This window comes from Mus pahari, chromosome 7, assembly GCF_900095145.1.
Source record: "Mus pahari chromosome 7, PAHARI_EIJ_v1.1, whole genome shotgun sequence".
NCBI lineage: Eukaryota > Metazoa > Chordata > Mammalia > Rodentia > Muridae > Mus > Mus pahari.
The window spans coordinates 102,654,228-102,669,989 of NC_034596.1; the positions used below are offsets into that span (position 1 = coordinate 102,654,228).

At 45.2% G+C, this 15,762-nt stretch overlaps 1 protein-coding gene across 5 annotated transcripts in view; it reads left to right on the plus strand.

Annotated features, from left to right (window-relative positions):
* Nucleotides 1-15,762, plus strand: part of Evl (Enah/Vasp-like) — a 128,164-nt gene that overhangs the window by 68,711 nt on the left and 43,691 nt on the right. Inside the window, exon 1 of one of the 5 annotated variants that reach the window (XM_021202117.2) lies at nt 5,561-5,638. The exons of the other annotated variants lie outside the window; for them this stretch is intronic. Within the exon in view, the coding sequence (XP_021057776.2) occupies nt 5,628-5,638 (11 nt within the window). The 5' untranslated portion in view covers nt 5,561-5,627. Of the gene's footprint in view, nt 1-5,560; nt 5,639-15,762 lie in introns of those variants that run through there. 5 annotated transcript variants of the gene reach the window in all.

Sequence of the window (15,762 nt, forward strand, 5' to 3'; positions counted from 1 at the left end):
CCGTTTACCCTGACCCTGCTGGTACCTTATATCTTAAGCTCTGTGCTGGCACTAAGCTTGGCTCATCATATCACATTACAGGCTGCTTCCTTAAACAGAACAGGTTCCTTCCTCACTAACCTGCTACTTTGGTGCCAGCATCCCCTACCCTATATTCCCAGCCGTTTCTCTTGTCTTTACATAGTTGACTTAAGGCCTGTTATGCATAGATTTTTATTTTTACTTTGTATGTAGGAAAGGGGGCACATGTAACATACAACCTTAGAGAGTCAGTTCTGTCTTCTAAGCTCTTACCTGCTAACCACCTCATGGCCAACCCATGAATTTTTAATAAAGCCATTCCTTTCAATGAACAGATGAGGAAGCCAGAATGAAGGTGGGGAAAACCAGGAAGTCATACATAAAGCAAGGGCAGGCCAGAGCTTTTTTCCTTTCCTGCTCCTTCTCATAATTCTGCTAAGTGTATTACTAAAGCTCTAGGACTGAGTTAAAAGGTCTCCCAAAAGGTTCACTCAAGCTACCTGCTTACTGAAACCAGAAAAGACAGTAGCACCAGGTAAAGTCACAGGAAGTGGGAGAGGAAACTGAATGGTACTTTATCGCAGAGGTATTTACACATAGGCCAACATCTTCAGGAAATGAAAAAAAAACAAAAAACAAAAAACAAAAAAAAAACCTTTGTTACTGTAGTAGCTGTAACTGATTCTGCTTTTCTCCTTGATGAAGTGACAGTAGTGACTTACTTTGAAAACATCTGTAAAATGAGCAAAATCTACAAAGGGTACTGAATCAAACAGGCTTTAGAAAGTGTATAGGTCTCTGACTCTTGAGAAGAAATACCATGATAAGCCCTACAGTGGCTAGAGGCCTCTGCCTCTGTTTGCTTTTCTGTTTTAGGGAAGAAGGTGGAGCTTAAGCTCACAGGATCACAGGAGGCAGATCCTGAAATTCCAGGTCACATAGAGTTAGGCTTAGTAAGAACTAGAGAAAGAGGAAGCAGGTCCGAGCAGCAGACTGCTGAGTTCTGTGTAAAGGGCTTCCCTCTTCGGAGCTGTTGCCTAGGGGCTGTCTGTGCGTGTGAGAGCACTCCTAGAAGCCAGCTCGCATTGCCCTCTGCAGAGCTAAGCAAGGAAGGGGGGGTGTCAGAGCCATGCAGTGTGGCAGCATGTGGGGCTGTCAGCTCAACCTGAGCCAAGAGACCCACCACAATTTGAATGTGACATGTCTCCCACAAGCTAGTATGTTAGGACTTGTGGTCTCCAGCTAATAGTCCTATTTGAGAGAGTCATAGAAACTTTAAGAAGTAGAGCCTCACTAGGTGGAAGTGGATCACTGGAGGTGGGCCATGAGGTTTTATCCCCTGGCCCCACTTCCTGTCTGTTTTCTACTCTTTGACAGGTGGCACAGTATGACAGGTCCCTAACACCCGGTCTGCCATTTCCTGTCGTAGAAGGCTTTCTCCCTTTGTGTGTTCATTTGTTTGGCAGGGGCTCATTCTGTGGACCAAGCTGACCTTGAACTCACAGATCCACCTACCTGCCTCCTAATGCCAGGATTAAAGGTGTGTACCAATGTACTTGGACGGATCCCTTCTTAGACCCTTCCTTGGGTTGTTCCTGTTAGGGATTTTGTCACAGCAAAAACACAAATAGCCAATACAAAAACCTGGCACTCAGAAGTGAGGCCATTCCCAGGATAAACCTGACCACATGGTTTGTAGGCTTTTGGAACTGGCTTGTGTGAGGAATGCGGAAGAATTCAGAGCTCTAGGCTAAAGAAGCCCCAGAATATTATAAACTGAACTCGTTGGGCATCTGGTGGAGCCCAGAAGACCAAAATCTGAAAGAACTGCAGGCCTGCACCATGTCTCAGTCGATATAGTACCTGCCACGCATGCAGGATCTGAATTGTCCAGATCTCTGGCGCCCATATAAAGGGCGGATGTGGCAGCAGGCATCTGTAAGCCACTTCAGGGGTTGAGGAGGTGTCACAGATCCCTGCAGCTCTCACTGACCAACCATCCTGGCCAATGGTGAGTTCCAGCATCAAAGAGGACCTTGTCTCAAAACTAAGATGGCCTGGCTCATAAAGTTTCAGAGCCAAACAAGTACTTTGTCAGGACCTGAGCTAGAATCCGTTCTTGTGATATTCTGGGGAAAATATATGTCTGTATTCTGCCTATATCCTTAGACCTTGAATGAGGCCCAATTCAAAACTAGTGAACTCGCTAGGCCTGTAATTTTAGCATTCAGGAGGTAGAAGCAAATGGATCTTTGTGAGTTTGAGATTAGCCTGAACTACAAAGGACATTTCAAGGCAGCAGAGCCAGTCAATCTGTGGCAGTGCCTTTGCCCCGGCTCCTGTTGAGGTAGACAGTGAGAGCTGCAAGTGAAACAAAATATCGACATGTATACTTGTGGAGGAAGGAGCTATGAGCAAGCTAAAGTTATAGATACAGGGGCGCAAATGCAGCTGTACTTACTAGATAGGAACCTCCTATTTTATAGGGATGATATGGTAGGTTCCCTGATGAGAAGACCTGAGCCATCCAAAGCTCCACCTTCTGAATTTGCAAATTAATTTGACCAGAGAACCTGAAGTAAGAGTGTCTACAGGGATTCCCTGCTGGATAAATGCCTATGGAAGTGTTTCCCTGGTTCTGCCTTTAAGGACAGAAGAACTCTGATCCAGGAAGATCAGGCTACATCTCCAGCTGGAGGTACAAGGTATGATGGTGAAAGAACATGGAAGGCTCACACCAGGGGTCCAGCCCACTGAAGCCAGGCAGTGTGTGGCAGGATCAGGAAAGCTCCAGGAGGCCTGTCTCAGGCTGAAGTGGAGGGTGATTAAAAAAGACGCCCGGTATCGCCCTCTGCCCTGTATACATGTGCACATACATGTATGCATGCATGCACATGGTGGTTCATGTTATGATCCTCGCACTCAGGAAGTAGAGAAAAGAGGTTCAGGGGATCAAGGTGATTCTTAGCTACATGGGGTTTGAGGACAGCTGAAAAGAAAAAAAAAAAAGAAAAAAGAAAAAACAAGAGAAAGCAAAAGCAGATTTTGCCTTAACCATGGCCAGAAGGAAAGGTCGCTTTAGAAGAGGGGTCAGAATGATGTATTGCATGCTTTAAAAGTGAAGGGAGCCATGGACCAAGGAATGTGGGTACTGTGTAGGAGAGGGAAAGGGAAGGGGCTAACTCTTCTGCAGAGCCTCAAGAGGGGAGTGCACCATTTCTACCATCTTAATTTAACCTAGTGAGATCTATGTTGAAAATCCGGTCCCTGGTGGGCTTCTCAACTACTGTTATTGTAATTATTAGATAATGCGTTTTTATTGTTGTAAGCTACTACATTTGTGGTAAATTTTTACAGTAGTAACAATAAAGACTACAGAATAGAAAGTGTTCTTAATAAAAGCTCCAAATTGTAGAAAAATATAAGTATTAACAGAACTGAAGATGCTTAAGTCTCCTAGAGATTTTCAAGGCCTTTCAACAATTGATGAAATGTTTAGAGAAAATAGTGAGGACATAGAAGTTCTGTACCTATTAACCACCTTGACCTAACAGACAGTGTAGGAAATACACTTCCTCTCTGTGACCATGGTATCTTCATCAAACTGAGCAACATCCTGGGCCCTAGATGTCTCTGTGCAGGTAAAACAATTGTATTCATACCAAGAAACACAAAAGTCATACTAAAAGCTTATGTTATGACCACAGTAGTCAATAGCAATAGAGCAAGAAAACACTGTAGATTTTGAAGCAAAACAAAATTAAATAATATACTTTCAAATAATCCACAGTTACAAAGAAAAATTCACATGGGAAAATAGCAAATACTCCAATCAGCTAAAACCAAAACCACAAACATGGTTTGCAGCTGACACATGCTTGACAGGAAGTACAGATCTTTACTGCCTCTGAAAATGCATGTTCAACACTCAAAGGGCATTCATCTCCCCACTTAGAACAAACACATTATGTCCTTCACACAGCTATCTCCCACAGTTGCAACAATGACATTTGAGTGTATCTACTTGCTAACAGATCCATTCACTGTACCCCAATCCTCCTTTCCTGCTTCATAGGATCTCACTCCGCATCCTTGGTAGGCCTCAAACCCAAGAACCTCCAAGTGCTGGCCTTGCAGATGTACCCTTGCACCCAGCTGTAGAGCTGTAAAAGCCTTCTAAAGACAGGGCCTGCCCTTCTTCCCAAATCTTGGCTTCTGGTTTCTGCACAGTGTGCAACTTTTAGTGAGTTTTCTGCCAAGTTAAGAAGACACAAAGAATCTATCTTTGTGGAAACCCATGGGAATGGCAAAAGAGTCACCCTGTGTTAGAGAAATGAGGCCATGGTAGCTGACAAAGCTGGCTTCCCATGGTTCTGCAGTGTTCTTTCAGATAGTGGTATCCCAGAAGAAAGCCATGTTTCCTGAGAAAATGCTAATTTTACCCTAGATTCAAATAGAGTCTGTTCCAGGTGTATACACCATCCAGGCCCTTGGTCTGAGAACCCGCTAGGACCTTCCGAGTCTAGCATAGGATCCTGTAGGAAGTCATCTGTGCTGAGCCTGCTCTGTCAAGTGGAAAACTGGGTCTAGATCCTGAGGTGGTTCTGACCTAGACTAGATAATGGAACCAGTAGTTTCTGGTGGAGCCAGCACCACAGCCTGGTCTCCAGCTCTTGGCCAACTTTGTGGCCTTACAAGTATTAGGTCTCAAACCTGGGACAAAGGGCAAATTAAGTGTCTAATTGTTTAACATACCAAAGCAGACACTATATGACAGTCTTTCTCAGCTTCACCAGTACCTGCCACAGAGTCATCCTGTCTCGCACTCTGGCCCCCACCTTGGCTTCTCCAGCCCAGGGGTTGGGCTGCCCTTCCCAAACTGCTCTTCCTTAAATAATGTCAGCTATCTGGTTACCCGACCACTTGTCTATCTGCCCTTCCCCCTCTCCTCACATGGCCTAGTTTAGTTTGCTGATCATGGTCACTCTAGACTCTTCTAGATGCTTCTATCTCTGCCTGTGTTCTCACTTATAATTAAGAAGCCCAATCCCTTAGAGGCAGCCCTTTCTTTCTTGCTTTCTTGCTTTCTTGCTTTCTTGCTTTCTTGCTTTCTTGCTTTCTTGCTTTCTTGCTTTCTTGCTTTCTTGCTTTCTTGCTTTCTTGCTTTCTTTCTTTCTTTCTTTCTTTCAGCTCAACCCCTTAGAAGCAGCCTTTTCTTTTCTTTTTTCTTTCTTCTTTCTTCTTTCTTCTTTCTTTCTTTCTTTCTTTCTTTCTTTCTTTCTTTCTTTCTTTCTTTCTTTCTTTCTTTCTTTTTCATTCAACAGGAAACTGGGGAGCTTGAGGTTGCCAGTCTTGGGCCTAGGCAGCAGATCTCAGCCACCCACACTGGTGGGGCCCTGTGCTGTTTAGCTTCTTCTTTCTCTATTTTCTACCCAGGTTTCAGTTTTTCACTTGGGTTTGTTTCCCCTTTGTCTCTGGTTCAGCTTCCTTTTCCTGTTTGGTTTTAAGAAGAGTCTAAATCGTAGCTGTCTTCAGAGGGTCTGTGGTCTTCTGATTCAGAGCACAGAGACTCTCCTCAGGGTTCCCCGTGCAAACTTCATTCAGTCATGGTCCCGGGGTGAGTACTGGAGCCCAGGCTGGGCTAGAGGATATGCAGAGGGAACCTAGGCTCTTGGTGTTGAAGCTTCTCGAGAGGTCCTCTCTGGTCCCCTTGGATGCCAGTGATGGGAACATCCAGAACCACAGGGCAAAGGACTTGCCAAAATTCTAAGTAACTCAGTCCCTTCTGCTCTTCTCAGACCTGTCCTATATGTGTAAGATGCCAGTGACCTTGAGTCACTGAGTCAGAAAGACTTACTCAGAATTGACCACCTTGGAGAGTAGAGGGGATTCTGAACTCTGAGGGAGAATTTCTTACTCAGAGGGATGGGTGGTAGGGCTAGGCTTTTGAGCAGTGGCCTGAGGCAACTTATATATTCTGCCTCTGGACCAAGATGAGGCCTGAGTTTCCTTTACACCAGAAGCTGCATGCGATGTGACCTGTGGAGAGACTTGTCCCTCTTTGGCTGCTTGTCCCATAGATGATGTTGAGTATTGTTGAGTGCTAGTCACCTGAAAACCAGGCTGTTCTCTGAGTGGCCATCCAAACAGTGAGTGTCCCATTCCTGTAACTACATGGAAGGATGTGGTAAGACCAAGTTTATCCTCCAAGATTTGGGACATTTATTTGATTAAATTATAGTCTTGTGTCTTCACATAAAATAATAATCCCCCACTTTGTTTGCAAAGTGCTACTTCACCAGCTGTCTCCTTTGCCTTCCTTGGATGGATGAGGGAGGTATGACTGCTTCTGCTTGTGGCTGAGGATGCCGAGGCTTTAAAGGCTATGGGACTTACCCAGAGCCTACCTGGCTGAGGAGGAACCAGACCTGGAGCTTACCCATTCTGCCTCATCCAGACACTTGAGACACACTTTGCAGTGAGTTTACTGGAATGAATGAGACAGTGAATACAGCGTAAGCAGCCAGGGAGCATGGCTGCCCCTCCTGTTCAGTCTGCTGAGCAACTGCAGCCCAGCTAGGCCAGAGAGACACTGATTTACTGATTTGGTGCTGGAGTTTTGGTAACTTTATTCCTGGGGTGTGTGTGTGTGTGTGTGTGTGTGTGTGTGTGTGTGTTTAGTTTTTCTATAGCTTCAGGGATTTGTGCATGGAGCTGTAAAAACCAAAATGTTCTCTGTTCAGTTGTATGATATTTTCAGTTGTACCTTACATTGTAAAAGTTGAGGAAGCTTACTGGGGTAGAAAATAGCACCAGAAGGAAATGGGGAGGAGGCACTAAGATTTCTTAAAGGTCTCTCAACCCTTAGACATTGGAGAAGTTGCAACTGGGAAGCTTCCTACAGTGACTGCAGGCCCAGGGCAGCAGGGCTTTAAACCTTTGTCTTTCCACTTCAGCAGAGCCACTGCTCTGTGCTCCGTTTGCACTCCGTATTCGTGCTGAAGAAAAGCCCCTTGTAGCATTGTGAGTGACAGGGTTTGAAGTCCCAGTTCTAGCTCTGGAGACTAGAGATGGACAAGATTTGTCTGCAGTAAGTTAGTAGCCAAAGTAAGAAGAAAGCCAGGGAATTGTGTGTCCCTTCCTCAACAAGGTTGTGTGTGCTTGTCTGAACAAACAGGCTAATGCCCTGACACTGTGACTGTCCATGTAAGACATGATAGCATCTAGACTCCCCATTTACCCTGACAACCATGGTAGGGCTACAGAGGGCTTCCTGTCACCAAGGCCACTTCTGAACCAGGAAACCTTTCTCTAGAACCTTGTCAGAGACAAGGAGCTGAATTTTCTTGCACCCTTATCACAACACAGGACACTGCCTCACAGTGGTCCTGACAAGAACAACTATGGGAATGGATTGATGACGGAGTGAAAGGAAAATGGCCTAAAGATGGATCATATACAGGAGCATCACATGAAGGCAAAGCAAGCACCCCATACTCAGAGAAATACAAAGATTCTGTCCATATAGACAGTTCCTCTAGAGAGAGGAAGGTGCCCTCGTCTGAGTGAGGGACATGGTGCCTGCGTGTGTGTAGTGTCCATTGTCTTCCTCCTATGGCACAGTGCATGTCCTTGTAGGAATTCATGACAATTGAATTCTTTCTAAGGGGTTCTAAAGGAATTAGGGGAAGTGCCTCTTAAATATCTGCTGTTGCCTGAACCTTGAAGTTGTTCACACACCAGGGTCACAGACTAGGGGACATTATTCCTGGACTCCTTTGTGAACATTATTCACAAATATATTTCTGTGTCAGTAAGAAATAAACCCAGAGAAGGTGAAAGGACTTGGCCAGGAGCATAGCTAGAGAGTGAATGGGAGATCCAAGCCTGGAAGATGAGCCTCTGGAACCCTGTGCTGTCTTGGAAGAAGAACTGACCTCCAGCCTCAGCCTGTGGAGGAATAAGAGCTATAGCAGGATGGGGACATACTCTGTATAGGACTGTGGACGCAGATAATACGTGGGGAATCACACTCCCATAGTCCCAGCACTTGGGAGGCTGATGTGAGAAGGTTGCTGTGAGTTTGAGACCGACCTGGTCCACAGGTTGAGCAATTTAGTGAAATCCTCTCTCAAAAACAAAACAAAAATAACATAGGCAAGCTGAGAAGTTGGAGCTGCCATGCAAAAGTGGCCTCTTAGAGAAATCTGAAGCACAGGAAGGATTTCCTTCAAAGGGCTATCTCAGGGTCAGTCAGTCAGTCTGGGCTGCTGTAGCTGCTGGAGAGACAGTTCTTCTAGGGGAAGGGCAGGCAGCAGTTGAGAAATTATCAAGGAGAGCTAGAGAAAGAACATGCTGGAGAGGTGGGGAGAGAATGCTGGGCCATCATCTGTCCTCAGTGGGAACATTTTCTTTAAAACCACAATGCTTACATGAGACAGACATAAAATTTAGAACTGAAAACTCATGTGGCAAAGAAAGACAGCAAGTGCCCTGAGGTGAGAACAGTTTGATACATTGGAGAGTCAGAAAAAAAAAAAAAATAGAGAGGACCAAGTCATGGGACTGGGAAAATGGAAGAAAATGAGGACCAAGGACATAGTATCTGAAGTTTGTCAGTGTACACAAAAAGTTTGATTTTACCTTCCAAGTTATGAGCAACATCCAAGTTCTGACAGCTAACTGCAGCCTGAGCACACTGAGCACATTCCCACTGATCACTGTGGGTAATAGTTGCCACTAGGACAAGAATGGAGGCAGAAAGTCTTCTTTGGAAGCTGCTTCAGTCATCCAGGTCAAAGGCAGTAGACTGGTGGTGGAGTTCAGGGGCAAGGGGGAGAGAGGTAGCCAGATACAGTAAGGATGCGGGAGGGACAGCCTGAAGGACTTCTAGTACACCCATGTGGGTGTAAAGAAAGCACAGGGTCTGGTGTGACGTAGGTGGGTGGTGGTTCCTAGGGAACAGGGCTTGACACAGGCAGAACTAGGAGGAGCTGTAGGCTTTGAACCCTGTACAGCATACATCCCCCAAAATGTTTCTTGCGAAAGCTGACAAGCAGGAATTAATTAGCCAATATTACAGTGCAGCCACAGAATACAATGAGAATGAGTAATTGATGATCTCCTCTTCCAGTATGAGCCAGTTCACTTCAGTACCATCCCTAGTTACCCAGCTTCTTTACCATGTAGGGTTTTTCTCTCAAGCACTCATTTCCTCCTTGACATACTACATAACTCATTCATGTTTTGTTGACTATTTGTCTTTCCTCTCCACTCCAGCTAGATTACCAGTTCCAAGACAGCAGGGACTTGGTCCTGTAGTTCCCTGGTGTTTTCCCAAAGCTTAAGACCATGCCTGGGAACCTACATGTTAAATCTCTATGTTCAATTTCTTTTTGAATCTCTGTGCTTGGAGATGCTTGGCTACCATTGCTGCTGTTCAGTGGAGCTTCCTATGGTGTCAGGTGTTGTGGTTACTCTAAGTGGGGAAGAAATAATGGCCCTGTGCAATTGATACTGTTGCAGCCAGTCGTCTCTATTGCTCTCAAGGGCCTACAGATATTCGGTGTGTGAAGATATGTGAAATCTTGCACATTCTGAGGCACCCTCAGTCTTGGAGAGTGCCCTGGGATCTCATTCAAGGTCATTTGTCCCAGAAACTTGTGACCAAGCAAACCTCAAAGACCTCATAGTTACTCTTCTGGGAGTGATTCCCCAGGCTCTGAAGCCATGCCTCGCCCAAGAGAGCTTCTGAAGTGTTTGCCATCTTTTGACCCCAGTGGTCTAATGGCCTGATGCTCCTGGTCACTCACAACAGGACATCATGTTCCTCAGGCACCAAGTAAAAAATGTGGGAGGACTGGTCAAGCCCAATGGCTACTCTGGTAATTGAGTCACTGGGACTAGACATCCAATAGCTGCCCTATGAAAGTGCTGATGACAAGCATTCTACCAATCGGGCTGCACACCTTGCATGTAGTCGCCATGTGAAGTGTTGCCTTGCTTTCCCCCCAAACAAGACAGCACTGTTAAGGTGCTTGCTCCATGTCACAGCTTCAGGCCCTTGTTACAGCTGGGATTAGAACCAGGTCTCTTGTGCCATGTCTGTCCTCTCAGTTGTAGCTCAAAGGAACCTGCGTCAAATTGTAAGAACCAAGACCTACTGCAGTGTTTGCAATATCCATCCTTCCACACTGTCACTAGCTCTGCCCTCCTTAGCAAGTTTTGCACCTCCATGGCAAGAACTGCCCACCAGCCTAGACCTGCTTCAGAGCAAGGTGTTTGTTTATTGCTCAGTTCTGTCTGTCCCTGTGCCTAATAACAGCGCAGTTACTTAGATGTTGGTTGAACTGAGCCAAAGGGATGTGCTAAGGATTGGGAATGTTAATTGAAATGAACCATTCTCATTCCAAGGCTACCTTCAAAGCTGAATACCACCCCAAAGCCAGAGATTTAACAACACAGCTGTCCCAGAGCACATCAGACTTTCTGAATGCTTTTGAGGCATACATAGCCTGATGTCCACATGGCCTATGAGATAGCTCGCCAAGCAATGGGATAAGTTGGTGGCTTTGAGATGTTATAGGAAATGCTGTGAGCCTAAGAATATAAGATTTCCTTAACAGTTGGTGGTTTTGTGTTTTGTTTTGTTTTGAGAATCCTCAAGTCTTCAGAGAGAAGTGAAGACCACTGTACAAATTTAGGATAGTAGCCTCAGATAAAAAGCAAACATCTAGATTGCCTGTGGCCTCCCAGGGGGAGCCTTCAGCTCTGGGTGGAAAAGAAGATGCCTGGGTTTAACATACAATTGTAGGCTGAGCTTGCCCAAAGCCCTTATTTGTGATAAAGGTTACTCAGGCAGTAGCACTTTGTGTTTGCACAGAACTGTGTGGCTATCTAGTTCCTTGTTTTTTTATTTCTGTAGGTTAGTGAACTACTAAATGTGGCAAGGAGATTGGCCTTTTTAGGGCTGGGTCAAAACTGCATTTATGATGATACCAAGACTTTATTACTCTTGCCTCATAAGTTCACAGTGGAACTTTCCAGAAATACTTGACATTGGTTTCAAAACATACTTTAACTTCCATTACTGTTAAATGCTCACCATTTCATTACTAGAAAATACTTGATGTAATTAACTTAGAAAAAAATATGTATTTAGTTCATAGTCCAGGATTGGGTTGTTCTGTTACTTTGGGCTTCTACAGAGTCGCACATCGTGGTGGAACCATTCACATTGCACATGAGGAAGCATGAAAACAACCAAGAGAAGACCAGGATCCTGCTGTGTCTCTTGTGAGGACTTGCTTCAGACAGAAGGCAGTTTAGCATTATGTGCACTTGAGTTCGGGGATGGAGGTCCACCATCCTAACCACGTAGAAACAAGAACAGGGGCAGTCTACATGATTGGGCCCAAGTTCTTCACAACCATAATTCATTATCAGTGAAAAAGAAATAGCCTAACACCCTAGTTTAGAGTAAGCAAACAGCACAGCCAGCAGCCATATGTTACGGAGCTATGAGTAGATCCTGGGTCCAAAATTGCCAAAAACTTTTTTGGAAAAAAGTATGGACTCTGTATTAGAAAAAAAAAAAAGTGTGTGTGTGTGTCCTAAATTATATGTTAGAACATTTGTTTTATTATGCTGGGAACCGAATCTAGGTCCTCATATATTATAGGTAAGTGCTTTGCCCTTGAGCTATATCCTAGTTAGTATGTCTGTTTTAAAGAAATGTAAACTTAGAACCTTGGTTTGAAATACCATGTCTCCAAGTTTCATATAATTCAAGAAAATACATCATGGGCTGGAGAGTTGGCTCAGTGCTTAAGAGCACTTGTTGCTCTGGCAAAGGACCGGGATTCAATTCCTAGCAACCACATGGCAGCTCACAATTGTCTAACTCCAGTTCTGGGGATCTTGTGCTGTCTTCTGGCCTTTGGGGGCACCAGGCATGCACACAGTGAACATACATCCAATCCAGACAAAATACTCATGCACATAAAACAATAAATCTTTAAAAAGAAAGAAAGAAAGGAAATATTCATGCATACAAAATGAATCACACATGCCAGACTGTTAGCTCTGGACAGTTTAAATGAGAGGGATAGTTGCATGTACATATCTCTGTAGATTTGACAGTTTACAAAGCAGCTTTAAAACAACAAGGAGAAGTTGGAGTTGAGGAATTTTTCCTTTGCTAAGGAAAGCAGAAAAGCACATCACATGGCAACAGTGAGGTCAGTAGAAGAGCGTAGGGACTCCTACACATCAGCATAGACTTGGGCAAGGCATTCTCCTGCAGCAAGTCTATCTCCCCTCCTGGAAAACAAGCTACTACAGTATGGAGCCAGTCAGTTACTTTGACTCCAGGTGGTTCTCAGTCGCTGAACTATGACATGGTAATACAGTACAGACTTCCTCATTCCCCTGTAGGAGGTTTGGAAAGCAGTGTGCCCTCGTGGATATGAAGAGTCTGTGTGCCCAGTACTGCCCCTCTTCCCTCCTTGGTTGGCTTGTTCTCTCTTCTTGAAAGGTTTTGCTTCTCCTTCACAGCAGCCTCTGTGATCCCTTGGGCATCATTAAATGGACCCCCTTCTTACCCTGGTTCTAGAGACCTTAGAGTTGGGTCCTCTGATAAGCTAGATTCACCTGAGTATATCAATTAGAGATAGTAGTGGAAAAGCAAAGAGATTTGTTGATTGTGCCCACATTGGGAAAGGAACAAATAAAGAGGTCTAGTGACCCTCAGGTTTGTCCTTCAGGGACTATCCTCAAGTTTAGGTTTGAGGGGCAGGAGGTAAGCATAATTAAGCAATCCTTGTCACAGCCCATTAGTAACCCATCGTTGATTTGGGTCTGTCCTGACACTATGTTGGCAGAATGGTGAGCTAGCTGGGGCTAGGGTTGGATTTCTGACTTTCTTCAACATTTGTTCATATATACATTCTCTGGCACATGTGCATGCTTTTTCATCATAAAAGAAAAGAGCCAAGCTTTGAGGATGAAAAAGGGCAAGACCTTGGAGGAGGCAGCTAGAGGAGAAGGGTGGGAATAGAGCAGGTGGAGCGTGTGAGTGATGAGGCCAGTGAGGAAGGCTGGAAGAAGCCTCCAGATGGACTCCCATGCAATGGCCTTTCCCCCATGAACTCTGTACATTTCAGTGGGAAGTGGGAGGAGATGCAATGATGACTTCAAATCAGTGATTTTGAGTGTCCCCCCCCCCCCAAATGGTCTACCATACTAGCATGTGATAGCTTCTCAAAGAAGATGCAAGTCAGCAAAAACCCTTATTTGCTTTACCCATGGTTTCTTTGCTGAAATCCAGTAGATGAGCAGGAGCCACCCCTTCATCCTGGAGCTACCTAACAGGCTCTAGTGAGGGGCTGCCTCGCTCTTAGCTGTGGGGGACTTCTTTAATGATGGTCTCGGCTCCTTTTAGGAATCACTTTTGGTTCTATATGTTGAGAACAAACAAGTTGTTGGGGCTTTATGTACTTCCTTGGAGTCTGGTCCAATTTCCTGACTTGGGACATGGTTCACCACATACCCCATTGCTCACTAATTTCAGGCTGCTGAGTTGAAGGCACTGGTGTATGTTGGGTGAACATAGAGTGGTTCAGACGAGTTCTGACCTCCAGAAGCGTACAGTCTCAGGACATATAAGCTCTAAATAGCTTTTATGGAAACAGTACCTGTTAGGGGCCAGTAAGTATCAGAAGCACACATAACCTTGCAGTAGGCCAGATGCAGAAACACACCTCCAGGGGCCATGAGCTTCATTCTATGTCTCTGTTGGTCACCGTAGTGCTGGTTTATAGGCAAACCTCTTTTCCTGGGTCATACTCCTCAGGACAGACAGACAAATGTTCAAAGCAGCATGCTTTACTCTTAGCACTTGCCAGGTGAGTAGGAGTAGGCAGTGACCTTCACCTAAGCTTTGAGTCAGACCTCCGGATGTAAGGAGGACACATCTTGGGCAATAATATTCTTAATTACCTGAGTAACAGTGCAGTCATTTTAAAGGCCCAAATGTTGTGGGACACTTCTTCTGCCAAGCTCTACTTTGCCAGTAGACACAGCCTAGCCTTCTCACTGAAGTGTGCTAGACAGGGCAACATCAGTTCCAGGACATTGAGAAGGGAAATGCCCAAGAATCCACCCTGTCATCCTGTACCTTCCAAGGTGGGAATGGAACTGTGGCCTATCTTTTAGATCAGCACCTAGGGTAACTTGTGTGGAGGCATTGCCCAACAGAGGGACCTAAAATGAGACAGCTGGTAGAGTAGCTTTTAGAAAACCACTTAGGTAGGCTGGAGATGCGATAGAGAGCTCAGAAAAGGATCATCTCACACTTGGACTTAAGGCTCTTACAGCCCACACATGGTGGCACACGTCTTTAATCCCCAAAGGCAGAGGCCAGTGGATCTCTAAAGTTCAAAGCCAATGTGGTCTATATAGTGAATTCCTGACTAGCCAGAGGCACATATCAAGACCCTGTCTGCAAAGAAAGGTATCTAAATTCTTTACAGATTAGTGGGAAGTACTTGTCAGTTCAGCTGGAAAGAGTGTGGTAGGCAAAACAGAATAAACTGAGCTAGCGAGGCCACAGAAACAGTACCTGTTAGGAACCATATTTCCACCAGATTAGATGGGGTTGTTGGGAGGATGGAATGTAAAGAGTTCTGAGGGCCTTCTAGGAGCCCAGGCTGCACCTTATTTACATGGTGACAAGGTGGACATCTTAATCCCTCAGAGTAACCACCAGGGAAGTGAGGAAAGAGGAAGGAGAGCAATAGTTACGGAGGACGAACCACATAGAAGCACTTTGTCTGAGGTCATAACAGCCTCTGTGGAGTGGTCCTGCTCCCAGTGAGGCTTAAAGAGGCAGGCCCATCTGCCTTTGAATCTTTCTCTGGCCTCACTGAGGGTTATTGAGACTCCAGACACTGGAACCCAGAGATAGGAAAGTGGGCAGGAAGCCATTATGATGTTGTAGAGGTGTAGATGATAATGATATAGGCTTCAAACGCTAGCAAGCCAGGAGGGCAGAGGGCAAGAGACCTGCAATATGTTCAGGAAATGCAACAGCTGGCCTAGTAGCCACAGAGGGCAGGGATGAAGAGGTGAGCATGGGAAATGACTCTCACAGATCAGGCACAGCCTGGAGGTGGGATGGCTGGCACTTCTTATAGTAGGAAGCATTGCAAAGGTTTTCTGTTTGAGCCTGTCGATCTTTGAGGTACCTGAGGTATAGCCAGTAGTCTGAAATACAGTATCGGGATGAGAGCTTCATTAACCCAGGATCTCTGGTAATCACCATGAACCCTGGCCATGGAGAGAACCATGGGGAGACCCCTTCTAGGATTGTTGGCACCAGAATCTATAATCATGTAGAGATGGAGTCCCCATCTGAAATTCACACTGAGCCAGAACCACATAAAGAGGTCTGGGTACTTGTTTTGTAATAAGTACCTTGATAGTTTTTGCAATGCATACAGTTTTGAGAGCTGTGGCCATGGAGACGGAGAAGAAATCAGAAGTAGCAAGATTTAAGGTAAGCTTTAAATCCACTTGAATTAGAGACCCATCTGAAGCCCAACCAAGGCACACTTCACATACAGTCGCCTGTACAATTGATTTCAGAGGCCCTAGACGCTTCAAGCATTTCCTTGGTCCCAGCTAAAGAACCTGATAAAAGAGAAATGTAGTCAATTCAAAACTATGAAGGAGGCTTAAAAA